Source organism: Crocodylus porosus, unplaced genomic scaffold (assembly GCF_001723895.1).
Source record: "Crocodylus porosus isolate Cpor-Errol unplaced genomic scaffold, CroPor_comp1, whole genome shotgun sequence".
NCBI classification, from domain to species: Eukaryota; Metazoa; Chordata; order Crocodylia; family Crocodylidae; genus Crocodylus; species Crocodylus porosus.
Window position 1 is genome coordinate 40,777,783 of NW_017728931.1, and position 27,632 is coordinate 40,805,414.

General features: G+C 43.0%; 1 protein-coding gene across 1 annotated transcript in view; it reads right to left on the bottom strand.

Annotated features, from left to right (window-relative positions):
* Nucleotides 1-27,632, bottom strand: part of DGKI (diacylglycerol kinase iota) — a 199,998-nt gene that overhangs the window by 124,984 nt on the left and 47,382 nt on the right. Inside the window, exons 11-18 of the mRNA XM_019544663.1 lie at nucleotides 22,457-22,517; nucleotides 17,433-17,546; nucleotides 15,640-15,777; nucleotides 14,322-14,400; nucleotides 8,183-8,238; nucleotides 7,158-7,220; nucleotides 6,739-6,812; nucleotides 5,385-5,496 (exon numbers count right to left, since the gene is read on the bottom strand). Of these exons, the coding sequence (XP_019400208.1) occupies nucleotides 5,385-5,496; nucleotides 6,739-6,812; nucleotides 7,158-7,220; nucleotides 8,183-8,238; nucleotides 14,322-14,400; nucleotides 15,640-15,777; nucleotides 17,433-17,546; nucleotides 22,457-22,517 (697 nt within the window). The remainder of the gene's footprint in view (nucleotides 1-5,384; nucleotides 5,497-6,738; nucleotides 6,813-7,157; nucleotides 7,221-8,182; nucleotides 8,239-14,321; nucleotides 14,401-15,639; nucleotides 15,778-17,432; nucleotides 17,547-22,456; nucleotides 22,518-27,632) is intronic.

Consider the following 27,632-nt stretch of genomic DNA (forward strand, 5'->3'; position numbering starts at 1 on the left):
GTTATATTTCAGTTATATTTCAGGCCTGCTTGAAATATAACACCTGATTCAGCAGAGTGGGATTACAAGTAAGAGACATGGGTATGCACGATGTGTGAAGGTATTATCCAAAGAAGCTCTAGAGGGTGGTCCGGTAGTTACATTCAATGAAAATGGACAAAATGGGGCTTGACATGCTACAATTAAGTCACAGAAAGTCAGTCAGTGGGCAGAGGGCAGATGAAGCAATTAAAGGTACATGATAAATTTGTGAATCAAATGGTTAAATGGGTCTGAAATTTATCATGACCTCCACACAGCTTATATGCATTATAGAAACACCCGCGTAACTGCAGACAGAAGGAGACTATCTATATGCATTTTTGTATTTTTCTACATATTTTTTAAATGATTATTCCCACTTATATTGCAGAAATGCCTAGATGTACCAGATCAGCACCACAGCTCCATTTGATTTTTAGAAGAACCACTAATTGTAGGGGAGTAATCCTCTCTTTAATCAAAGCACTATTGTCTTTAATATGAATTACCCAAATTTGAAATACCTATCCTGACAGTTTACACAACAACTCTGGAACTGGACTAGACATGTTGAAAAGAGCAAACAGAACAACCCTGTTCAGTAATTGATGCTGGAAAGCAATTAATACCAGGTTCAAGAACTGTTCTGAAAAAATGAAACAAGGGAAGAGGACATGACAGCAAAAGAATTACACTGTTCTGTATTAACTGTGCCCCTCGGAGGTACTCATTGAACCAAAAATCTGCCCATAAGTCAACTGAAACAACAGAAACACTACATGTTATTTAAAGCACTTGGTTTTCATCTAGATCAAATTCGAGACTAAGGGTGGACAATTATTTGGGCCTAAGGGCCACATAGGGTGTTTTGATGAGTTGTCACAGTCTGGGTCAGCACTCTGCGCCCCCCCCCTCCCCCCCAATCTTCTGGCAACAACTCACCAAAACTCACTATGGGCTTTGGGTGGGTGGGGAGCAGTGTTCGGGAGCAGGACTGGCATGATCTGCATCCTTCATGCCTTGCCTGGGGGAAGGGGGCTGCCCGGAAGCCAGCTGGGAGGGAGGCGGAGGTGGGGGGCACATGCAGCAGAGCTTGCCTGGTTGGCAGCTGTCCCTGCCCAGGGTAGCCAGTGCCATGTTCCCACCCACACCCACTGACCTCAGCCAAGCACACGGTTTCTGGCAGGGCTGTTCCTAGTGTGGCTGCAGCCAGCCGGGCTCACGTTCTCACGAGGCAAGGGCAGGACAGCAACACAGCACCTGCAGCCACACTGGGAACAGGCCCACCAAAAGCTGCACCCACTCTGCCCACACGGCGCAACGAGCAGCCACCTCTGGGTAAGCAGAGTGGGTGGAAGGCAGCTGGGAGCTAGAGCCAGAGCTCCACACGCTGGGCAGGAGCCACCTGGCTGCCCGCCCAGAGTGGCTCGGCAGTAGCAGAGCAGCAGCCACAGCTAGAGGCAAGGCAAGCAGAACAGCCCTGCTGGCCCCAGCGCTGACCAGCACACAGCTTCTGGTGGAGCTCTTCCCAACGCAGCTGCAGCTGTTGGGCTCCCCTTGCCTCCAGTGGCTGCTCCTCCTCCCACTCCTGCCCCTGCTGTGCCACTCTGGGAAGGCAGTGGGGAAAGCTTCAGCCCAGCTGTTCCCACTGCAGGTGAGGGGAGAAGAGCATCCAGCCGGCAGCAACCACACTGGGAACACCCCCCCAGAAGCTGCGCACTGGCCAGGGCTGGGGCCGGTGGAAGTGCAGTGCAGGCTGCCCTGCTGGGAGCAGGTGGGGCTTAACCCCAGGTAGAGCACCGCAGGGGCAGCTGTGGGCCAGATCCAGCCAGCTGGCAGGCCACATCTGGCCTGCGGGCTGTATTTTGCCCACCCCTGTTCTAGACTAAGTTGTCCCAATTTAGCATTTTTCTTACTTTAAGAAACAAATAAAGCCAGATTCCCAAACCCATCTTCTTACTCCTACCCTCATGCACAAACCTACTATTACACCTCACACCGGAAGTAAAGAACCAGTGAAGACGAAAGGGATATCTGTACACACGAGACAGAAAGTGTCACTGAGAATTTATTCATGATTTCTGCAGGCCCCTCAAAGCTTGTTTTTTTTAATAAAGATATAATGATTTTAAATAAAAAAATGTTAATAAAAATGTGACCACTTTCTTGTAAAAATATCTTGTACCTCTTAAAGATGCAAATATCCATATCAATGTAACGATAACTATAAGAGTTACATAAACAGATGTCAGGAAGGCCATTCACAATTGTTTTTTTCTGGGAAGCTTAATTCTGCCCCATTAAGTACAGTGTATTTATGCCATGGATTTTAAAATGATAAACAACACCATATTTCTTAATATTCATATACTTTTATGAAGATTTTTCTTTCAAAGCACTTTAAAAATAGGGCACGCAGACAAAAAAGTATATCTTGGCTCATCAAGCTGGCTCCTAGTAAAAGTCTGTGGCTAAGCTGGCTCTTCAAAATCACAATTAAAGGTACAACCTTAACTCTGCCTTCAGTTGCCTTTAGGATGTAATAATGGACCATATTTTCTTGAATAAGTTACACATTTTTTTTCTGGAAAGGCAGGCTGAAGGAAAAAAAGATCTTTCCTTGAAAATACTGCTAAGTAGCAGTAAGCAACTAAATAGCAGCTTCTGCAGTGGGGAAAAGAGAAAGTATGCAAGCCAGAAGCTAGGAAGCCCCAGTTCAGCACTACAGTGTTATTTTCACTTTCCCTGGCAGAGGCAGACATTTTTATTACTATATTTCCTCACTTACATAGCATACCTCAATTTCTAGCAACTAACTTCTGGGAAAAGGTGCATGTTGTATGTGAGAAAATATGGTACTTAGGGCCCTCATTCTGAAGAGTGACTTGAGCTGAAATGCCTCAAGAGAGGATGGCAAAGGCAGCTAGGCAGCACCACTGCAATCCTTTGGACAGTAAAGATAATCTCTGGGGTACTTCATTTTATAGCTGCCTGTAGTACCTCTATATGGTATATTACCAATGGTGTAACTAGGGCAGGGTGAATGGGACACCTTGCCCCACTACTGACTTGGGATTGTGGGGGAGGGCGGGGGCGAGAAAGTGGCTGCTACCTGCAACGTCATGATTGCAATTGTGATCATGACTGTGCAGCAACCAAAAGTCACTTTTGTCCCTATATCTCAGGAGCCCAGATGCATCCTTATGCTGCGGTATGTTACATTTTAAATAGTATAGCTCTGTGCATTCGAACCCCACTTCCTCCTTCCTCCTCACGGCCAGCACACATTTCACCAAGAGCCCCGAGGAAGGAGTGCTGAAGGCCTATTCCATCAGACCCATTGCACTAGAGAAATTCATGTCAGACCTATTCTCCAAAACATCATTTCCCACTAGCCTTACAGCCTTCATATGATGATTCCACCAGTATACAAAGGCTGTACAAGGATCCCCAATCAGGACCATCACGTATGTCTATCAGCACCCTGCCAAACATTCAGATTAAAGCTGGATATAAAAAAACAGCTATATACTTGTTACATATTTTCAAGCACTAACTTTGTAGCTGATTGGCTCTTTTGACAGTTGGACAGACATTTTTATGGCATGATAATTACTTTGCACATGTGGCTGGTCTAAATTTACTGCATGATTAACCAGTTAATTGCATGATAATTACTTTGTACATGTGGCTGGGCTTACTTTGTACATGTGGCCAGTCCAAATTTATTGCACAATTCACCAGTTAATTATGTAATATATGCAATGTGTGACAGAGACCTCAGTAAAATCAGCTGTTCTTATTTTAGAATTAAGATTTATTTGAGTATAATTTTGAAGAACTAGTTGTCTGATTATGTGTTATCACTGAAAGGCACTTTGTCATGGAACCGGGGTGTATCTACACAAGAAATGAATGTGTAACTGGAGTGGGGATATCCATTCCCTCATGTTATTCATGCAAGCTAGATTAAAACTAATAGTACTGGTGAAAACTATGACATGGACTGCAAGTGCAGACTGTACAAACCCATCAGAAATTCTGGATGCATCCCATACTGCTAGCCCATGCTACTGCATCTGCACAACTAGCTAGATTAAAACTAGGTTGGTGGGATTAAATAGGTTGGTGGGAATACCATCCTATGCTACAAATCAGTTTCATTTCCTCCGTAAATATACCCTATGGAGCTGGAGAACATGCTTGTGCACAATGATATTTGGATGTTAAACCATTTGGACTAAGATTGTCGTAGAAAATAACACTGCTTTAACAAATGAATTTCCTGTTTCTAGAGAGAACAAAAGAAAAGCAATGATTACAGCAGTACTTTTTTCTCAAAATTTAAAAAATTCTGGTTCTCACACCATCTTGAATTGGGTAGATAAAAAAGTATTATTCGTATTTATTTCTCATGCTACCTGGAAATAATTGTCAGGGAGGAATTGGAATTGGAATATGCCCCTATCTTAGACCTAGCAGTCAGAATCGTGGGCAATGACTTTCCATTACATCACATTCTTTGGTATTATTTCTCTAACACTACCTTATAGTGTTCAGAGTTTTAAACGGTAGTGCATATACACAAATAATCACACAGAATTAAGGTTGCTGCTCTGCAGTTCACAACCCTTGTGTCTTTATAAGTTGGATACTTAATGATTATGTTATAATGTATGCATTAATGTACTGCACATACATGGATTTTTATACATAAATGCAACACAAAATAATCCAGCTTCACTGGCTTTATGCATGGCTTCTGAAAGCACAACAGACTTGCAGAGCAAAGAATGAGTCATGACAATACAAGGTAAAACATATCTAAATCATACTTTTTATCATTTATAATATACAATATGTCAGAAAAGTGTATATACTCATGTGTTTCGTTTTATTGTTTGCCACTATAATGAGTGGCTGGGTGTCAGTAGTGAGCATTTTGAACACTTAGAGTAGTACACATTGCAAGTTATGCTTCTTGCCTTCTAAGGAAACAAGAATCAGCACTATCAATCAATATGTCTCTGTATTCCTGACAATTAAAATGTTTATACATTTTTTTGAAGCACCCTGTATGGGCACTGACTAAACAACGCAACCCCTCTACAGTAACAAAATGCTTTGATCATTCTGATTTGGGAGGATTTTGAAATGCCATTACATACATTCAAAATAACTAGTTTTTATTCTGTAGGTACCTGTTTGTAAAACAAAAGGAAATTTTTTTCCATGAGTAAATCACACTCTGGGGAAACATGGATTTCTTACTAATAGCAAGGACATTTGTATATGCGGCTTTGCACATCCTGATCTTGTTCACAAAGTTATCTAAGTCCCCTAAATTGTGCAGAAATACTCACCAGAGAGGCCATTGTAAATCCAATGACCTCAATGTAACCATCATCATGGCGCTGAGGTTCAAAGTCTCTGTGATCACTGGGGTTTCCCCAAGGCATCGTGCCTGCACAATACCTGCAGAAAGGGGTTTATAAAAGAAGTCCTGTGAATATATTGAGCATCTGCCTGCATCTCAGAAAGCATAAGTGTTGACCTATTCTTTATCTTCCAATGGAAACACCCAGATACCCACTTATATGCTTTTAATCTCCAGTTTGGACCATCCAGGAATGAGGGCTGTAATTACAGGAAGGACTGGATAGGGGACATCTCCCCCAACTTTCTGGTAGTGGAAGCACCATTGAATTTATCCATCAGAATTTCTATCAGGTTGCTGAGGGAGTATGCGGAGACAGAACATGAGGGATAGTAACTTTGTGCAACAGTATGTTGTACCGACTGCTCTTTCCCTGCTTCCTCTGCTTTCTGCAGATCAGCTGTCGAGATGAATTTTTAGCTTGAGCCTTCTGACCGTATAAGGCCTTCTGTGCCTCTCCTTAGCAGGCCAGGGGCTTCAACTAAGACTCTTGCCTGCAGGACTTTGTTTCCTATCTAATTCCTGACCCAGAAAATCTGAGAACAGAAAGGATGCAAAATCTATTAAGTATGGGAGGAGAAGGAAGATGAGCCAAATGTGAGGAAACCTAAAAAACAGCTGCTGCATTTTCTTCCATCTTCCTATCCTTAGGGGGTAGCTATATATGGGACCTTGAATAAACAAGGGCAGGAAGAACTTCAGAGAAGAAGTTGCAAAGAGGGCACCAGTGAAGAAAAAGAACATGAGGACTCTGCAGCAAAAGAATGCTTGGAAGTGAACAGGGAGAAAAAGGACTGTTGTACTGGATTTTAACAATACAACAATATATCTTACTAACTGTGACAACTTCCAGAATGACAAGAAACACTTTTTTTTTTAACGAGTTTGGAGCTGTCTGTCTGGAAAACACTGATTTTCTTCCTCTGCCCTGTGATGTTTCAAATAAAACATCAGAAAAGACAATTCCATGTCTTTGTTTCCTTGTTTTTGTTTCCAGTGAACAACTCCGGAAAGTGTGCCAGTTACTTAATTGCTTCTATCACCCCTAAAATGTGAGGCACTCAGAATATATGAATTTCTTATACAGTGGTCTTAACATGGGCCTGAGACTTGGTACCCACTGCTTCTGGCGGTTCAGGATTTAACAGTGTCATAAATACGTAGGTCTTCCACTTCTCAGGTAGATAACACAGTGGCATCCCATTTCATACCATTTCACATCTATCCAAACCAGGCACACATTGTTCCTTTTCACCTCCAAAAAGAAAGATGGAGCTTACCTGGGTATGTTTAAAAACACTATACATTGGAACTTCAGCTCCTGAATCTTTGGGGTCAGGTCTGTTCCATCACACTGCAAAAACCAAAGCAAGAGAACAGAGAAGAGCTTTTGACCAGCACCTCAGACATAATGTAAACTGCCTTTAAAACATTTATTAACAGCCTGTACAAGTGACACGTATACAGTGACCCATCTCTGTATAATATAGAGATCACCATGCATTGTCCTTGAGCTAGGAAAGGGTGCGTTTTACATGGCAATTTTCTTGCATGTAACTATGAAAATGGATTGCAGGTACCATGACTGAAACAGAAAAAAGCATAATCAGCGGTCCAGTGTGGTAAGGTATATGTTTGCACAGAAAGCACCATACCTGTCTCACAGTACAGAAGGGATATCTTAATTATCTCTACTTACCACAACCTTAACATGTTTGGATAAATCTCTGGAGCTTCTCTGCAGAAAGTCTGAAAAGGCTGCCTGCAACATATAGGAAGAGGGGGAAAATCATATCAGACTTCTGTATTTAAACAATCTGGGACGTCTTTCCTATACTATCCTCACTTTTCAGCCTTCTCAATACTTTGCTACCACATACCAAGCTGATGTAAATTCTATTCTTGTCTGCTTTAGCAGTGTTTTAGACAACTCTCTTCTGCTAACATGCAGCCAGCACTATTTCAAATTCTGAAGTCCTTTGAAACACTAGGCAGGACTGATTATTTTGTTTTGCAGCTTCCAAAGTGCTGCACTGTGAAAAACCAGCCTCTACATGGAAGGGTTTAACCATGTGCTTCTAAAATTAAATGCAAATTCTTGCTTTTTTGTTTGTTTTGATGTTAAAGCAGCTGATCATGCAAGGACTTTTGTGATGCACTATCCAGCCAACATCTTCCTTTCTTAACTCCACTTCAGAATAAATCTGAACACTTGTCCATTTTCCTTCTGGATAAAAATGGTTGGCATTTTCAATATGAAAATGAGGTGCTCCAAATAGCAGCGCTCTGTCATTCTTTCCCTCCAGCTTCAAATCCAGGCCTGCTCATCAAGGGATAAAGGTACAGGCAATGATTTTTTTCTCTACGCATTACTAATTCCACCAGTAAATTCAGCAGCAAAGTACTGCTCACAAATCTGAGTGTTTTGTTGAGATGTCTGCCAGTCTGCAACAGTGGGTGCAGGAGATTATCAGTCTTGTATCCAAGGCCTGCAGCACTCATCTGAAATGTTAGGCATTATGGGGCAATACTGCTTCACACACTTCCAGATGTGTGTGTTATTGCCAGGAGCAGTAACTGCTTACTTCTAATGGTTACGGGAAGAATGGCCATTACCCTCAAGGGTGAAAGACAGAGACAGAGACAGAGAAAGGAATCTGAATAGTAAATAATTTAAACAAACATCATCCTGTAAAATGTTGACACTGTTAAATCCCAACTCACCCCAGCATAAAACATTTTATTTCGAAAGCGACTGTTGAATTTCTCTGGATTTGCTTCTGTACAAAGAGAAAAAGGCAAGCTTAATGTCGTCAACTGAGACAGCAAATTGCATTGCATCAACAGACTGCCCTAGAAGCATCACCCTAAAAGAAATTTACCACATCTCTTGGAAGGTCACATCATCTGTCTAGTGATACTACAAGGAAGCTCTTGAAAGATTCCTGTATATGTACCCTGAATAGATCAGTTTGCATTCTTAGAAATCTTGTGAAATATAGTTCAGCGTATACAACAATACTGAATGGTCTGTAGATTTTAAGGTCAGGAGGACCGTTATAGATTCATGGATTCATAGATTCGTAGTTGCTAGGGTCAGAAGGGACCTCAATGGATCATTGAGTTGGACCCCTGGCCTGGGCAAGAAAGAGTCCTGGGGTCAGATGACCCCAGCCAGATGTCTATCCAGCCTTGTCTTAAAGAACTCCCAAGGTAGGGGAGAGCACCACCTCCCTTGGAAGCCCATTCCAAATTTTGGCCACCCTTACCATGAAGAAGTTTTTCCTGATATCTAGCCTAAATCGGCTCTCTGTCACTTTGTGACCATTGTTCCTTGTTACCCCAAGGGGCGCCCTGGTGAACAGAGCATCTCCAATCCCTTGCTGCATCCTCCTAATGAATTTGCAGGTGGCCACAAGATCACCTCTCAGCCTTCTCTTGCAGAGGCTAAGGAGATCCAGGTCCCTCAGTCTCTCCTCATAGAGCTTGTCCTGTAAGCCCCTAACCATATGAGTGGCCCTCCTCTGGACCCTCTCAAGTCTATCAACATCCTTCTTGAAGTGCAGCACCCAAAACTGGACGCAGTATTTCAACTGTGGTCTGATCAATGCCGCATAGACGGGAAGTATCACCTCCTTGGGTCTATCTTTCGTGCATCTGCTGCTACATGATAAAGTGCAGTTAGCTTTGCTGATGATTTGGTCACACTGACGACTCACGTTCATCTCGGAGTCCACTATGACTCCAAGATCCCTCTCCGCTTCTGTGCTGCTGAGAGGGTCACTTCCCACCGGTAGATGTGCTGGATATTTTTGCGCCCTAGGTAGAGCACTCTGCACTTGTCCTTGTTGTACTGCATCCTATCGTGTATTGCCCACCTTTCTAACCTGTCCAGGTCTGCCCGCAATCATTCCCTACCCTCTGGAATGAGCACTTCACCCCACAATTTAGTATTGTCTGCAAACTTGACAAAGTACACTTCACACCCACATCCAAATCACTGATGAAAATACTGAAAAGTATTGAAGAGTACAGGTCCACGGACTGAACCCTGAGGGACCCCAATAGGCACATCCTTCCAGGTCAATATTGACCTGTCTACTACCACTCTCTGGGTGCAACCGCTAAGCTGATTTGCCACCCACTGGACCATGTAAACATTTATGTCACATTCTCTTAATTGATTTATGAGAATGGGATGAGGTACTATATCGAAGGCCTTGCTGAAATCCAAGAAAATGACATTCACCTCTACTCCTGCATCTAAGCATTTTGTGACCCTGTCATAAAACAAAACCAGATTGGTCAGGCATGATCTACCTGCTATGAATCCATGCTGGTTTCCCTGCTGCATTATTTTTCCCGCTGGACTCCCACAAACATGATCCTTCAAAATCTTTTCAAAGACCTTTCCAAGGATGGAGGTGAGACTGACTGGCCTATAATTACTCAGATCCTCCTTCTTGCCCTTCTTGAAAATAAGGACCACATTGGCCCTTTTCCACACCTTTGGGACCTGACCCAAGTGCCACGAGCGCTCAAACCACCGTGCCAGTGGTTCTGCTATGACACCAGCCAATTCCTTCAGTACTCTCGGATGCAGCTCATCCAGGCCTGCTGACTTGAACACATTAGGTCCATCCAAGTGATAATTAGGGACCTACTTAAACAATGATGAAGCAAAGGGTTTTTCCACAGCCTGCTCACAGCATGCAGAGCTGATTTCACAGCCATTTTGCAGCAGCCCTGCCCCTCAGCACTGATTGGCAAAGATAGACTGGGAGGCAGGAGGGACAAGGGGGCAGCTGCCATCTTGATGGCTGCCTCTCCATCCGGCACCTTCCCCTCCCAGCAGTGAGGACCACTGGCTCCCACTGGGGAGCCTGCATTTATTTATTTTTTGTTCTTGTTGATTTTGCAGATAATCACAGATTTCATGGTTTCTTCAAAATCTGAGAAACTGCATAATAAGTAGGTCCCTAATTATGATCATCTACTCTGAATTCCTGTAACTTGTCCTAGAATCAAGTCTGGCTTCCTTTGGACCACACATCACAGAATTTCACTCACTGATACCTGCATTGGCCTTAGTCACTTGTGGTTAAGCTAAAGTATATGTGTAAAGAGATACATTTTGATTTAAGAATCAAAAACATGGAGAAAACATCATGTTTTGTGTCTATCTCTTACCAGTAGTTAATTGCTCTTACAGCAAAAAATGTTAGTTTTTTTTCCGGTTTGAAATTTGACTTCATCTGCCAACTGCTAAAACTCATTTTGCTTTTGTCTACTAGATTAAAGGGCCCTCGACTATCGGATATCTTCTCCTTGAGTAGGTACTTATAAACTGTGATTAAATCTCCTCTTAACCTTCTATCTGATAAGCTAAATGAATCTCCTTTAATCTCCCACTGAAAGTCATGCTATGCAAGTCATATATCATTCCTCCTCTCAAAACCGTCTCTAATTTTTCAGCATCCAGAACTAGTCACAAGATGAAAGCAGTGGTTTCACCAAGGCCATGTACAGAACTGGTATGATCTCTGTACTCTGCATGATGATTTCCTGTCAATACATTCAAGGATCATACTAGCATCATACTGGGACCTCCTATTCAGTCCGTCAACTATAATAAGTCTGAATCACTGCTTTCCAGAATACAATTCTGTCTTGTAAGCACAACCTATATTCTTTGTCCTATTCTATGACCTGTATTTGGCTGTATTAAAATGTATAATGTTTGAATATCCCCATCTTACTAAATCATCTTGCACATGTTCATTTAGTGGCACAATGGGATCTAATCCCTGATCCCAACAGTCACACTTCCTGCCATGCCATACATGAATAGCAGAAAGTGTGGTTCTGGGATCAGATCCCAAACACACAATTACTACTTGTCGGTGCAGGGGAGCCCAAGATTATGATTATAATCCTGCATCAGCAAGTTGGGCCTGGGCCAACAAACCAGCCCTGGTGCAGTCTGGGACTACGGCTATCAACCAGCTGACTGTCAGGGCCAAAGCTAACAATCAGCTGCTTGTTGGCCCCAGTCCTAGCTGAAGCTGACTTTCAGCTGATTATTAGCCCCAGCCCAGACAGCCCTGGATCTAGTTTGAGGCCTATGGCTGGCCATCTCTGGGCTGACAGTCAGCTAACTGTCGAAACCCTACACCTGGCAGCCAAAGGGCTCCCCCTGCTTGGGGCTTTAAACCCCACCAAAAGCCTTTGATCCCCCCATACCTGGCAGCCCAGCCAAAGCTGCTAGGCATGGGGTTTGAAGTCTCCAGCAAAGGAAGCCTTTCAGCTTCCCCTACAGCCTCAGGCTGAGGCCAATAATCAGCCTGAACAGGGCTAGGATGTCATTAGGGCCAGTTCCAAAGCAGTCCCAGGCCCTGAACCAACAATCAGCTAATTGTCAACTCCAGTCACATGTTAAATTTAAGGTGCCATTCAAGGCAGCCATAAAAACCTTCTACAATATATGTGGAACATTTTTATGGCTGGTTTGCCATTTTATGGAGCCTTAAATCAGGTGCACGTGAAGCACCCTTGCTTTCTGTGTTGTGATTTAACAAATTTATTGCAGCATATTTGTAACATACAGAGGGGGTCTAAGTTTTTGTTTGCTCTGTTATAAATGAACATTGAATGCTGTGCTCAACCATACCAGTTAACTTAGGGCAGCATCCTTGCAAATTGCTGGGGGGAGTTGTATGTACAAATGTCATCTTTATTTGCCTACACAAATGACAGTTCTCCCTGCAAAAGACCACAGTGTCCCTAGCTCTGAGACAGTGGCTGAAAGAATAGGGATAAGGGGCTCCATCCTGCCATAGCTCTATTAGAATTGCCTGGACTGAAATCCTAGGTATAAGGGGGAAGGCAGGGACTGCAGAACCTAGGCACCCCATTTCTCAAGTAACTAAGTGGACAGAGATGAGACCGTATCTCACTGTAGCCCAGGACAGAGCTAGCCAGACACAAGGACAAAGAGTGAGGCAGTATCCCTGGAGGAATCACTCCAAATAGAAATGAGTTGAGGTATTTCTTCCTAGAGCTAAATGGGAATAAGGGAGGAATTGTGACCTTGAGGCAGAGCTCCTCCCCAGCACTCTTCCTAGAGCAGCACAGCTACATTTCACCCTATATTCAGGGCTGAACCTAATGGTTCATTCTAGCCTTACATGAATGCCTGGCCACATAAGTGGAGAAGTTGCCATTGAAAAGCCAACATTCAACAAGAGTAACATTTGAGACAACTCACTACCTATTCCAACAAAATGGAAACACTAAGCTAACTTAGGAAGGAATCTAAACCCCTGTAATATGACATCCTAAATAGGTTAGGAGAGTTCAAGTAAATCTGTTTGACCAAGTTATTTGCTTTTTGATATTTTTTATACTATTACAATAGCTCCACGTGTAGAGCACCATGTGCATATTCAACTTATTGGACCACATTCTGCTTTGGTAAAACCAGTGAACTTCAGCACAATTACTTTGGATTGATACATACAGCAAATGTGACCAGTATTGAAGCCATTTTCTTATTTCTAAAACTAACATAATAAAGACATACATACACTCAGAAAGATGCATACACACTGATGGTACCAAAACCAAAAGTTGAAGCCCTTCTCCCTTTTAAGAGACAAGATTCATCTTGTATATTTTAGCATTCAGGGAAATAAGGAAGTAACCATACAAAGTCTGAAATTGCAGAGTCTGGTGCTAGGCAAGCTTCTGCAGCCATACATAGCCACCCACACACACACAGCTTGCTCTGCCAAAATATTCTCTCTCCCATGTAAATTTTTAAAGCAATGGCATATCTGAAATAATGTTCATTCTTTATAGGGCTCTACAATTTCGTTGAGTAATGCCTCCACTAAGCGAGAAAGCAGCCATGAAACTTGTCTATGCTCCATATTCATGGTCACATTAGGAATGTATGCTAGTGCACATTCATAAAAAAAAATGCACACTGCTGTCATCATTTCATTCCTGTGCCCTTCTGTAACCCTTCATTATCATTCCTAAAGCTAGCAGCAGTCTTAAGCATTATAAAATATGCATTAACTCATTTCATCATGCATCCAGCTCTTTATTTAGCACAGTGTTAGGGTCCCACCTATCTTTTCTATTTTTAAGTGGTGTTGTGATAATGTAAAAAATGAGGACAAGTGATAATGCCATTCAAAAAAATCATACAGCTAAATCACCCAAATGCTGAATAAGGAAACGTGAACAACAGGTCCGATGATATAAACATGCTCACCTCAGTCATTCCCACAGGCTACTGAACATCAGACCAATGCTTGATTGTTTAACCAAATTAGGAATTTCATGAAAATCTATGGTATGATACGATCTTCAGCAGTAGCAAAGACAAATAAAATGCTATAACAGACCAAAAGCCAAAAATCCGGGTGTGTGGGTTATTATAAAGACTCATTCATATTCTTAGGATCAGAGTATACCTATGTTTAAATCAACCGAATTATATTACATCATCATCTTTCATAAGTATCTGTCCAGTTCTTTTGCAGACATGACTATATTGCTCCCTACCTCCCCACACAGTGTATATTCTTTTTTTTCCTCTTTTGTGCTGTTTCCTTATTTTCATCCAAATGCCCTAGTTCTGGATCAACGTAAGCTTCTCCTAACATTTACATTTTTCCTCAATGTTTCATTCATGGGCCTGAAGACTCCCAAGATCTCTCCTTTTAACCCCTTTTTTCTGCAATGAATATCAATCTTTCTAGCTATTATGACAATCACTGAAACCATTCCTACTACTTCGCCATTTATCTGTCCCCATGCTCCCAGGGTTAAGTGTATTAAAAGTTCCTCTCACCTCGAGATTCATGGAACTCCAGCGTGACATGTGCATCAAATCCAAGGCTGAAGTAATTATTGAATACACTGAGTGGAAGCTGCAATCAAAGACCAAAAATAAGACAAATGAAACATCTGAATGCAGTATAAAAGGAAGACCAAGTATTCCACACATGGAATTCTATATCTAGCAAGAATTGAAAAACTATAGAAGGAGAGAAGAGAAGGGAGAAAGGAGGGGAAGTTTATTACATGGATTTGTTGTGAGGGCTGGAGTGGAAACAGCTTCCTGAAAATGATCAAATGCAAAAATGAAAGCACCCAAATATATCTACTTTGCTTTATGGTTACATAAAAAAAGACATCACAGGGTTCCTTATTTATTCTTTCAGAGATTTCCCATAAAGCTGCTCCACTTAACATTTCAAAACAGAGGTTTTCCTAACTGCCGGCACTACAAGCTCAGCAGGGCACACAAAAACCAAGCTGTACTCTTTCTGCCTTATACATCACCAGCAACAATAAAGATTCTGGACTCAAAACTCTGCTGTAACTCTGTTGATGATAGATAAAGCAAAATAGAGCACATCTGCTCTTTTCACAAATATACTGCTTCTGCTCAGCTGACAAGAGGAAAACACTGAAACTCAGTAAGAAAACCAGAACGTACAACTCAGAAGAGGCTGAAGGGATGTATATAGTCAGGACCAAGGGGGCATTTTTACTTTTCTGATGATCACTCCACTTCAATGTAACTCCAGATTAAAACATATCAAAATGGGAGAAAACAACTGTGGCAAGGATTTGTCTCATCTTCTGACTCAACAAACTAAACGTGGGAGGGCCAATGATATAAATTGAGCCCACAGAAGAAAAGGGAACACAGCCCTAAAACACAAAGACCAACAACTGAAACATAACAGCTTGCTGAGATGAGATGCACAGGTGGTATTCACAAGCAGCAGGCCAAGGAACACAGTCATACTGTATAGCTTTACATTTAATTTTGGACTGAATCTCAGGGCTAGTCCTCTTCTTGTTGTGATTAAAAGACAAGGAGAAGCAATGGCCTTGCAAATGAAACACCAGAGATTTTTGCTGGCTCTGTTCCTGGCAATAATCCTCAAAAACTGAGAATTATGAAGGACTGTTAATGGGCAGCATGCTGCAAGTTTCATGAACTTCAATATCCTTAAAGTAGCTGGAAATGAGAGTAGAAAGGGAAAAGGTATTTATTGACATACACTTTCCTGACGCTAACAGATCCCAGTTTGCATGCTTATGACTCTCTCTCTCTCTCTCTTTCTCTCTCTCTCTGCTGAAGGGGCAGCTCTAACCTTTCGTGCCCCATCCTCAAGTTCATCCTGGGGCAAATCAGGATTTCGTTCCACCTGGAGGTTCCAGCGGTCCAGTTGGACAATGGTGCCATCTTCCACATGACAGAGAATCTTTGAGACTGGCTCATCCGTGTAACCCTAGAAGCAGAACAAGGGTCACCAAGGGACTAGGAATGGGCATCCAGAATAAATCATGGTAATTACCTTTCCCAGACACCAGTGACCTTGGCAGGCCAGACTTGTGTGAAGGGAGAGAATCTACATGAAAGTTAATCCAAGCCGGCCTGAAATTTTCATAAACATGGTCTGCTGTTTATGAAGCCAGTGGCAAAGTCAGCAAACTACTGTTATGAGTTCCAGTCTAACAGGTACAGCAAGGCCAAAGGAGCATAAGAGAGAAACAGTGGATATCCCTAACATTGTATGTCCTGCTTTCTTCTGCAGTTCCCCAGTCCTACTGACCCCATCTGGCAAGGTTTAAATCTTTCTGCACAACTACAAAATACATGAAGATCTGGAGACTTCATAAGTCTTTTATCCTGACTAAAGCAGCTCTACATGCCTTAAGAGAGAAGTATTTTTACTGTATGAAAACAGAAGGTAAATGTCCCATGTCAATGTTAATTTTAAAAGATCTGTTCTATTACAGTGTTAATTGTAATAGAACTGTTCTACGTTGTGCTGTATAAAGGAAGCTTCAAGAGAGCTTCCATTTCCTTAATTATATGTGCAAGTCACTTTGTGATTGACCAGGTAAAAAGGATTCAAATCTTGGTCCTATTAATCCCCTCTTTTTACAAGAAATTCTACATCTTAAAAAAAAGACATTAAGGCACTACAGAAATTTAAAACATGAACAGTAACACAACTGATTTGCATATTTACAATGAAATAACACAGCAATTTCAATGGAAGCAGTTGTAATGAAGTGGTAACAAGCATTACCTCCAAGGCCACTCTCCTGGTACCTATGCAGTTTAATTTATGCTACAAATACTTTTTGCAATCCAGTAGACTCATTGCAATTTGACTTCAAAGTTAGACAAAACTGTCTTAAAACAAATGTATTTAGCATTTGTGTTCTACTAGTGCCTGGAAGTCCAAGCCACAGGGATCAGGTTTACATTGCACTAGGCACTGTACACTGTAAAAATATATTAATGGCTCCACAGAGTTTCTGAGAATCATGCCAGGTTTCATCACTTATTTTAAATATAGTCCTCATTTTGGGACAGAACCTTCAGGGCACAGTTCAAGTTTTATATAAACCCTCTCTCTCTGCAGAGATGTAGGGACAATTTGATGATCGCAGGTCCAAACTGGATCACAACTCATTGTTTCACCAGAGCCAACTATTTAGTTTTCAGGCTTGACTGAGGCCAAGGAAGACTCTAAGTCCAAAACAACATCCAGCAAAGGTAAGGTTGAGCAAAATCCATGCAACTTCTGAAATGGTACACAGCTTTTTTGCAGGATAAGTGCTCAGGTATGCAATAATTATCTGAGTAGATGTACTTTGAATCTCATTTCATCACATACTATAGACAAAACCAGAAGTGCTAGAATTGAGCTCCCACATTAATCTGAACTTGAAGTGTCTTTGCTTGAACCTGGAAAAATTCTATACATGGCACGAGTGTAAACGCAATTCGATGTTTATGCTTATCTGAAATGCACCTTAGATGCATCTCTTCCTCCACACTCCCATTGCAGCCACAAGAAAGGCCACCTTAATAAAGAACTAATACAGATAGCTATCAAGTTTGGATAAGAGTGTCAGGGTCAGTGCTTACCCCACCCCAACTGAGGGTGCGAGCAAGGTCATTCCCTGTACCAAGCGGAAGGACAGCAACAGGAGGCTGAGGGTTGAGCTGCAACTCATCTAGGATGGAGAGAATCCAGCCTACCTGCAAAACAGAGAAAAAGAAAGACAAATAAGTGAAATGAGCAGGAATTAAATAGTAAGAGAGAAAGAAATAGAGAAATGGAATTTATACCCATTGTGTGGATGTGAGATCAACAGAAGATGCAAAAAATGAGCATATCTGAGCTCATTTCACCTTATGTTTATACTTGTATAACTTTTATTTCACATTGTAGAGCCTTATGGGAGGCAGAGTAATCTAAGACCAGGTTTTTAAAGGTACTTAGGTCCTAAGAACGCAAATAGGTTCCTAGCAGGATTTTCAAAAGTGCCTAAGGGCTAAGCTCACACTGGCTTCTAGGTGGAATTTAGCTACCTAACTCCCAAAAACCTATTCAAATTGGTCCTATGCCAGTAGTGACAAAATAGATTCAGTGCGTTAAATCACAAGGCAAGTTCTCTAACTGGTTACACTAAGGCTTCTGCATAGAATCAGAAGTGAGCCAACTGGAGTGCGTGGGTGCCATCTATGCTCCACTGTGATATATAGTGATGCTTAAGAGGCACCAAAACTCTGTACAAAACCCCACCAGAGAGGCCTCATTTATTAGGTCTACTCAGAGGGTATCCCTAACAGGCAGTGAATTTAGCTAAAAATGCCAGTGACAGAGGTGCCCACCTCTTGTTTAGCAGGTAGGTCACTCACCCAGGAAATGGCAGGTATAGGCCTGTGTTACATAGGACCTCCTTATTTTGAGGGGACCTGAGCTCACAATTCCCTTTTCTTAAGAGTTCTTATATAATAATCTGGATGTGGGTGTTCTTACCCCTCCTGATGTGTCCCTGGGCAACCACGAGTACCAGTGTCATAACACCAAAATAACAAGCAAGAAAGATCATGGTTTTGTGGCCTCGTGGTTACAGTGTCAGCCTAAAACGGTGCAGTCTTGCTTTCTTGGTCTATCCTGCCAGGACTGTTTCAATTTTTTAAACAATGACTGCCTAATATAAAATACATAGAGTTCATCACCACCTCCACATGCCTTCAGGCTTCCTAGACACCTAAGCTTTATCAAGCTGAATTGTCCTCTTGGGACAAGATATTTGAGTTTTAGGTGTTCCAGAACTTAAGCGTAGGTGGCTACAGAACCAGTTTGCATCTGGCCCTAGATGTTAAGAGATTGAGACCTTGTGGATAAATCACAGCCCCACTGAAATCATTAGTGGGAAATCATTCCCCACTCTGGTTCTAGCCACCACTTTGCCCTAGACTTACTATAAGCAACCAGAAAGGTCACCATCCTGGATGTCAGTTTCCCCATTTCTAAAAAGCAGATTCTAATATTAACTAAATTTGGAAATTGCTTTGAAATGTTACATAAACAAATGCAAATGGTAAACCTTGTTATTTAATTTGACCCTGTTTCTATATATCAACAACAGTGTGTGGGTCAAAGAGGGAAGAGTCCATCATTTTTTTGTGAACTGAATACTGGTGACAGCCCTGGAAATCAGAACCTTCCATTTATCCTCAGTAATAGCAGAACAGTTACTGTGTTCTGTTTCATTTCAATAATGTAAAGTAATATTTGGTCTCACTGAATATTCACTAAGTCCATCTGAGCAAGATTCTTCATTTCTAAATATAATGGCTTTGGGAACTAGATATTAATGTGGTCAGTCTTAATAGCAGCTAAAATAATTGTCTAGTGTTCTTCATACTAATGAGAAGATGCTGCCCCCTATTGCATGCACGGTGAAACAAAAGGGAAAATAAGGTTTGATGAAAGCCAATGGACCTTCACTAATTTTGATATTAAAATTCATTGGATCTCAATGATCTCCTATTAGCTTCAGCTCCCTTGGATGATTGAGTGCATCTGCTTTCTTCAACAGATTGGAAGGTTATCTATTTTCACTGCTGCAGCTATATCCTCTGCTGAAAGGGTGTCCTGTTGGTTCTTGAAGGAATGCTCCCTGCTGAATGCCCTTTTGCATCATATAACAACAGAACCCTAATCGATTCTTTATTTTCTTCTCTATTAATATTGATATTCACCAAGGCTGGGATCCCAAAAAGGCCAGACATCCAACTCTTTAGAAATGGAAGGAGAGTTGGGTACTGTTGTTGAGGGGACTGGGTACTGTAGCAGGGAACACCTACCCCTGCTACTGAGAGGAAACAGGAGCAGGATTACAGTAAGCAAACTGTATAGGGGCATAGGGAAGTATATGAAACTGCAACTGTATAGGGTAGTGCAGCTTATAGGGGAAAAGGCTACAAAGTGCAGCCACTCCAGTGCTGCAAGACAGAGCTAGCAGAGCAAGTATAGCTAGCAGGGAGCCTAGCTGAAAGGGCAGCAGGGCTAAATCTGGAAAGAGCCACAGGGCTCAGCCTGCAGGAAAGGAGCAGGTGAGGCTGCTGATTGGACATAATTAGCAGCACCTTACCAGAAGGGCTAGTGACCAGAAGTGGAGGAGAAAGATGCCATATAGGCCTGAACATGGGGCTAGAGGCTTAGACTGGCCCTGACCCTGCAAGAGGAAGGAGTTCTGTTGGCCTCAGAGAGTTAAATGGGTCTTGTGTTATGTAGCTGTCTTTAGAGTTGTGTTAACTAGAGGGCCCAGTCGTGGCTATGGGAGAGGTTTGAAGGCCACACAGCAGGGTGCTAAGGGGCACTCTGTGTTAAGCAGACTGTATAGGGCAGGGACACAGTGAGACTGGGGCCAGGGAGCCAAAGCCTGAGACAGTGGGTCAGGGCTGAGGGCTCCAGCAAAAGAAAAGGGATCAAGGCCAGAAGAAAGCTGAGGCTTGGACAAAGTGATTAGTGACAGAGGGGCAGAGAGTGTGGACCGGGCTGGGAAGTCCCATGAAAAATAATGACAGTGACATCTGCAAGGCATGGGTATGGCTATGAGGGCAGCTGGAGGCCATGTTTAACACCCCTAAGGTGAGAGTGTGCCTGAGGACACATGTGGATCCAGGAGGAACACACTCAGGGACTTTGGGGAACAGCCTCCCAATGTGAAATACAAATTCCATCAAAGTATGGCAGGCCAGGACAGTGATGAAGATACCCTGAAGGGTCAAGGAAAACAGGTAATTTGGCCACTAAGGGGGCATTATGGTCACAATAAGTACGGAATTCCCATAGGTACCTTAGAAAATCCTTTCCTAAACCCCTGCAGGCATCTCAGGCTAGAATTAAAACCCGGTGATAGGATGTCTCAAATGGGGAGCTGAGTTTTCAGAGTGGGACCTACACCTATATGAAATCTTAGTGGGATTGTACCTGATCCCAGGTAACTGTCTCTAAAGGGGAGGTATGATGTCAAACACCGGTGTTAGGAAGGACCAGAACATGGGCAGTGAGTCCAAAAGGAGTTTGCCAGAATAGGAGTTACTCTAGAGTGCTGAGATCAAGTCAGGCATCAATCCAAGGTATCAAGCCAGGGGTCATGGCAAAATCAAAGTCAAGGCAAGCTGATGGTTGTACCGAAAAGTCCAGGCCAGAGACAGGACCACTCAGCGACAGGCATGACAGGAACTGGGAAATCCAGGACAGAAACAGGCCAACAGGGTTGTTGGAGCAGAGAAGGCTGCAGGTACTAAGCAAGGATCCAAGCAAGGAGTGAGTGTGAGCTCAGGATAGGCAAGGATCAAGGCAAAGGTTAGGCTAGACAAGGTTCAGGTGAGATCTAGGGTGGAACAAGTAGGCAAGCAGGTTAGCAGGGACCCAGGAAGGTCAGGAGATGTTGTCTAGCCTCAGCTTATAAGGACTGTGTGGGCAAGGCCCTCTTCCTGAAGACCTTGAGATGACCCAGCCAGTGCCCTGATTCCATCCAGCTGGGGGTTCTGGATCAGTCCCAGTTGGATCTAGATTCGTTCCATCTGTCTTGGGGACAAAGCATATGCAATAATGTTGGAAAAAGCCAGTTCTGAAGAAGAAAGAACCTGTGTGCTCTCACAAATAAAGACCACTGCTTAGCTTCCAAATACCTGTTTGTTTCAGGTTGTTATAAGGCTGCCTCAGTACAACAACTGGGCACCTCAGAAACTGAATGAATTTAATTCCACCATACCTGTGAGTGGTACAAAAACACTAATATCAATATGTTTCAGCTGGGCCATGCAGTGACTAAGCAACATTTTTTTTTTAAGTAACTAGGCACTGAAAGATGCAAGTAGGTACCTTTCAGGATTTTCAACTGCTCCTAGGCACTTCACTCCTATTGGTTCTGAGTAAGGTGCATGGACACTTTGTGAAAATTCAAGCAGCTGTCATCTGCAACTTAAAATACTTTAGCCCACTAAACACTGGATCCTAGATGACTTCCAAGGATGCACAGGAAGTCAGTAGCAGAGCAGGAAATTATGCCTGGGTTTTCCAAGTCCCAGGGTAATACTCTTACCACTGGATCATATTTCCTTTTATTGTAAACATCTCAAAACATTTTACACATGAACCAGGGGAAAGCAAGGGGCAGAGGAGCCCATAACACCTGACTATGGTAACAGAGGACAACAATAGCAGAGGTGGAATAGAGACCAGGTCTCCGGTCTCCCAGTCACACACCTGACCTACTGCATCTTCAGCACTTGAATACAAATAATAATCAAAAAGGTGATCTAACACTGAGAAGAGCCTGTAAAGCTGAATATGTTTTAACTGTAAACAGATTTTAAAGAAGAGTGTTCTCTTATGCTCTGTATCACATGCTTGTGCATAAAAAGTCCAAAATTTGACTTATTTTATGAAGTTGAAACACTTTAACTGCTAGTTTTTCCTTCAAATAGACACTGAACAGAGATCTTCCTGGAAGGGGTTTTTTGTCCATCTTTGCTGAATTTGTGGAGAAAATTGCTGAGTTTGACATGACATGCACCCCTTTCTAAAACTGTCATAAAAGAAGCATAAAAATACAAGCCCCATTTCGGTGCAGAAGACCTACCGTTCCATCTCCACCACAGGCCAGGATTCGCAGGTTTGGCACTTTTCTGTACAGTTCAAGCCTGGCAGAGGAAAATGGAGGGAAGACCAAGAAAGGATGTGAGCAATTGACAGTATCTTGATTGACAATAAAGTGACTGACAACAAGCAAAATAATGGAAGGATTTTTTATAGAACATAAAAAAATTACAGAATAAAAATATAGTCACTTCACCGTGGCTACAAACAGACATCACATTTGTTTCCAAGATAAAACTTTTTATCCTGGGACAAAGTGTGATTGTTCAGGTGTCCATCTGTTTTCTTGGGACAAATCCTAAAAAAGTTCTCAGGTTCACAGAAAAGCACTAACAGTTTATCCTAAGACATTGAAAAGTGCATCTGAATGTCTGTCCTAGGACTTCATCATTGAATCAATGACAGAAAAGTGGCAGTGCATTCAGACTCTCACTAAACCCACACCAACCCCAAGACATTTCTGTTCTGTGACAAGCCAGCACAGCTTGTCCAGAAACAAATAAAATGCCTGTCCCTAGCCTATGCAATAGTCAGTATCAAAATTAGGTGGTGTCTGAGAAGAAAAACCTGTGCATGTCACAAAGTGCTCTACATTTGGAATGACCATTAGTCTCTGTAAGGAGTAGTTTAGGCCTGGAACAGAAAGGAAGTTGTAAAAATCGAGCAAGTTGCACTAGCAGAAAAGTTCAGATGATGCTTGTACTCTGCCTGCCTGCAATAGTTTTGATTCATCCAGTGCCCTTAGTCATTTGCTTACATTGGGGGTGTCAAACATACAACCTACTGGGCTATTGGAGGATACCAGAAGTTGGACCCTTTGGCTCTGTTGAGCATGGCCATCAGCAGCGAGATTGTCTCTCTCCACCAAACCCCACACTCCTGCTGTCTCCACCCCTGCCGTACCCTGAGACTCTGCCGCTGTTATGCTGGCCACAGCAGCAGCCCTCATGCCCCAGGGTTGGATCCAGCCCACAAGAAGCTCTGTGGGTCCAGATTGGGCCCACAGCCCTAGGTGAGTTTGACACCCCTGACTTACATACATACTCAAACTCACTAGTAAAATCACTCCCACACCTGATCTTCTAGCAAGGCAGATCACAGAAAAGACAATGGCAAGAGGTTCAGTTAGCTGTCCTAGAGCACCCTCTGGTGGTACTGAAAAATGCTAGAGAGTGAATGAGAGCCTTGTGCTGCTTGCATGGAAGCTTTCCCATCAGGTAGTCCTTCACCACTTAAGAACGTCACGCTCCATAATTCATTTCTCACAAAATTCACATTTGTTCCACTTGCTTTGAGAGGAAGCAGCTTATTTTCCCTAAAGCAATAATGGCTTTCAACTGGGTGACCACAGTAAATAGTATACTACCAGTGACTAAGCAATACAGTTAGGCCTCTTTTCCTGACCAATTGCTTGATTCAACAGTAATTTTCCATACATAGTCATGAAACTTTGTTCTCTGAGGGGAAAAATAAGCTTACCGCTGTTGGCAGTGACTGTGAAAAATCAAAAATCTTTCAGGAAGCAAACAAGCCCTCCCTCCCCTCCCGCCAGTTGCCAGGCTTCATTCACTAGTATTGACTTAGTGTTTTAAAGCTACCATAATTCTGAAAGGAATCGCTCTTCAGCTCTAAAGACAGGAAAGTCTTGATCTCTTTTCTATTGTAAAACAAGCAAACTTGGAATTTTAAAACACATCCACAAGTTGAGAACATAAACACTCATTTCTGGGCCAAAAGGAACTCCAGGGTTATAGCAGAAGCATTTCTGCCTTTAGGCATTTCTCCCACCTGTTTTCCTAACACTCCTAATATACTTCCTCAAGATAATTTCTCCCCCTCTCGCTTTTGAAATGCACCGATGGATTGTGTGTGGAGCTGGGCACCACCCAGAACTACATTCTGTCCTGTGTTTAATATGTGAGTCTCCCTGATTGGACTTGAGGTCAGTCACAGGACTGCTGATCTTTGGGTCACCAGCAGGACTAGAGGGAGTTGCTGAGGAAGTGGGGGAGAAGTATGGGTTTCCTGGAAACAAGGAAAAACAGAGATGGAAAGAAAAACCAAGATAAACAAATATAATATCTTTTCTCATTTCATATAATCTCCCTTGCTGGAACTAGGCCACTATCCATTTTGAAGCATTTAAATTGTCATGATGGTGTTGTCTACACTAGTGATTTGCTTTGCCAAGTATCATTTGCTCCTCCTTAAAGACACCATACATACAAACAAAAGAGCACTCTGAGGAGTTTACAGAGGAATTAAATACCAGGCAGATCATATTTCATCAGGAAATATGATTTCAGCATGAACTGTTTTACTGACAGTGCAGGTACAGACATCTTGAAACAGTTCAGCTAGTCCTGCAACTGTCTGTAGGGTACTGAAGGCCTTACATAATCTCTCATAATGCAATGTTTCCAGAAGCATTACAACTGACATGGCTTAAGACACTGCTAAAGTTGGCAGGAGACTCATCTGCAGGGTTTCTAAATTCATTTAGCATATCTAATAGGGTGTACTAAACCAAGGAAAGCCAAGGCATGCCACAAGGAAAACCCTGCCCCCTCCCTGAGTGCCACTCTGATCCCACTCCCCTGCTGAACAGGCTGCTCTGCTTTCTTCTCCCTGCTTTATGCTTCCTGCCAATCTGCTGCTCTGTTTTCAGCTTACTGTTTTATCTGCTGCTGAGTTCTCTCCTCAATCTGCCTCATGCCACTCTCAGAGGCTGCCCATGCCACAGGTTGGCCAGCCCTGCACTAAACCATTTGTGCTTAAACCTTGTCCAACATTTTACTTGTTGTAGGGTAAAAAGGCCCGTCAACGTTCATCATATTTCTTCATTCTTGGCTATTCCGTTTCCATGAATCCACCCTGTATGAGAACCAAGCTATATATACTTCCAAGTGCCCAAGATTTGGAAGCATAACAACAAATACTTTTTCACCCTCTCTCTTACACTGCACAAGTCTCTTCAACTCAGAAACGGAGAATTTTACAAATAGACAAGTAACAAAAATTCCCACCTGGCAGCAGACAGAGGGAAATCAGACTTTTTTCGTAACAGTGAAAAGGAAAAATATATCCTCTTGTAATCCTATGCTCATGCAAAAAAGGAAGGAGTTGCTTACATGACTGTGTTCCATGGAATTAAATCAATTACTAGATGCAGAGATGTGGCTACAAGCAATTGCCACTTATGAAGTGAGAGAGGCACCATCATTCCGTTGGAGTTTTTAAGTATTAGAAAGGTCAATCAGCATGTGATATGTGACTTGGGAAGTCAATAAACACTTGGGCAAAGTGTACTGCTCTGTTAGGTTCCTCAAATGGCTATAAGAATTCAAATGCCCTTTCTACATGTTAGGAAATCATTGTTTGACTTTTTTACTCTGCGCTGGACTATTTCCAAACTGTCTACATCCTTCTTGAAGCTCAGGGCCCAAAACTGGACACGATACTCCAGGTGAGGCTTTAACGGTGTTGAATAGAGCAGAAGAATCACTTCCCTTGATTTGCAAGTGATACTCCTGGTGATATAACCCAGTATTCTGTTTGCTTTGCTTTGCTTTGCTTTGCTTTGCTTTGCTTTGCTTTGCAGCAAAAACATACTGTTGGCTCGTATTCAGCTTATGGCCCACTGTAACCCCAGCTCCTTTTCTGCAGTACTACAGCCTAACTACTCATTCCCCAGTCTGTATATATGTAGACAATTATTCTGTCCCAAGTGCAGGAACTTTCACTTGTCCTTGGTGAATTTCATCTGACTTATTATGGACCATTTTTCCAGTCAATTGGGGTCATTCTGGAACCTAGCTCTACTCTCCAGAGTATCTGGAACTCCACCCAACTTGGTCATCTGCAAATTGGCAGGTGTTCTCTTTGAGGTTGGTGGATCTCCTCCAGCAGGCTTTAAATTCGGCTCATTGCGGGAAGGGGAAGACAAGGGCAGAGGAGGCCTTGGACTGCTAAACCAAGCAGCACCCACAAGTACAGCCCAGCCTAGACCAAAGAGCAGAACATATACCCAAGTAAGCAACAAGAGCCAGGGCAATGCTGGGATTAGGAGGCCAGTGCATACATCCTCAGGAGGCCTCAAATGCCTCTACACAAACGCTCATAGTATGGGAAACAAGCAGGAGGAACTGCTAGCTGACTCCTGCTAGCTGACACCAACCCAGACATAGCAGGGCTCACAGAAATGTGGTGGGACCCAACACACAACTGGGCAGTGAATATCAAGGGCTACAGGCTGTACAGGAGGGACAGGACAGGGAAGAAAGGCGGGGATGTGGCACTCTACATTAAGGAGGAATACACATCCTCATCAGGTAACACAGAGCCAGAAGAGGGGGCACACTGAAGTGCTCTGGGTTAGAATACAAGGCAGTGGAGGGGAAAGAGACCTAACAGTGGGGGTCTACTACAGACCACCCAACCAAGGGGAAGAGCTAGACTGGGAATTCTTAAGTCAGCTCATGAAGGTAGTTAGGGCAAAGTACGTGGTCATCATGGGTGACCTGAACTTTCCAGACATCAGCTGGGAAGAGCAGTCACCCAGGTCTGATCACTCACATAGGTTCCCAGCCAATATGCAGGACGTCCATCTAACCCAGGAGGTGCACAGCCCCACCAGGGGAGACGACTTGTTGGACCTGGTGCTGGCCACGGGTGACAACCTGGTGAGGGGGCTGCAGGTGCTCAACCACCTGGGTGAACGCGATCATCACCTGCTGGAATTCACCATCCACAGCGCAGCGCAGCATCCCTATATTTCAGAAGGGCGGACTTCAATGAGCTAAGAAGAACAGTTGGGGAGGCACTGAGGTCCCGGAGGGGAGGGGAGTCAGATGTCCAAGAAGAGTGGTCGCTCCTTAAGGAGACGATCCTCCAAGCCCAAAGGGAGGTAATCCCAACACGGACCAAGGGGGAAGGAGGGTGCAAAAGCCCCCATGGCTCACCAAAAACATGCAAAAATGTCTCCTAGCTAAAAGGGAGGCGTACACCCAAGGGAAGGGAGGGGCCATCACCAGGGAGGACTATAATGCAGTTGCTCAGGGATGCAGGGGGGCGGTCAGGAAGCCCAAGGCAGAGATGGAACGGGGACTAGCTTCCCAGATCAAGGACAACAAGAAGTCCTTTTTTAAATACATAGGGGG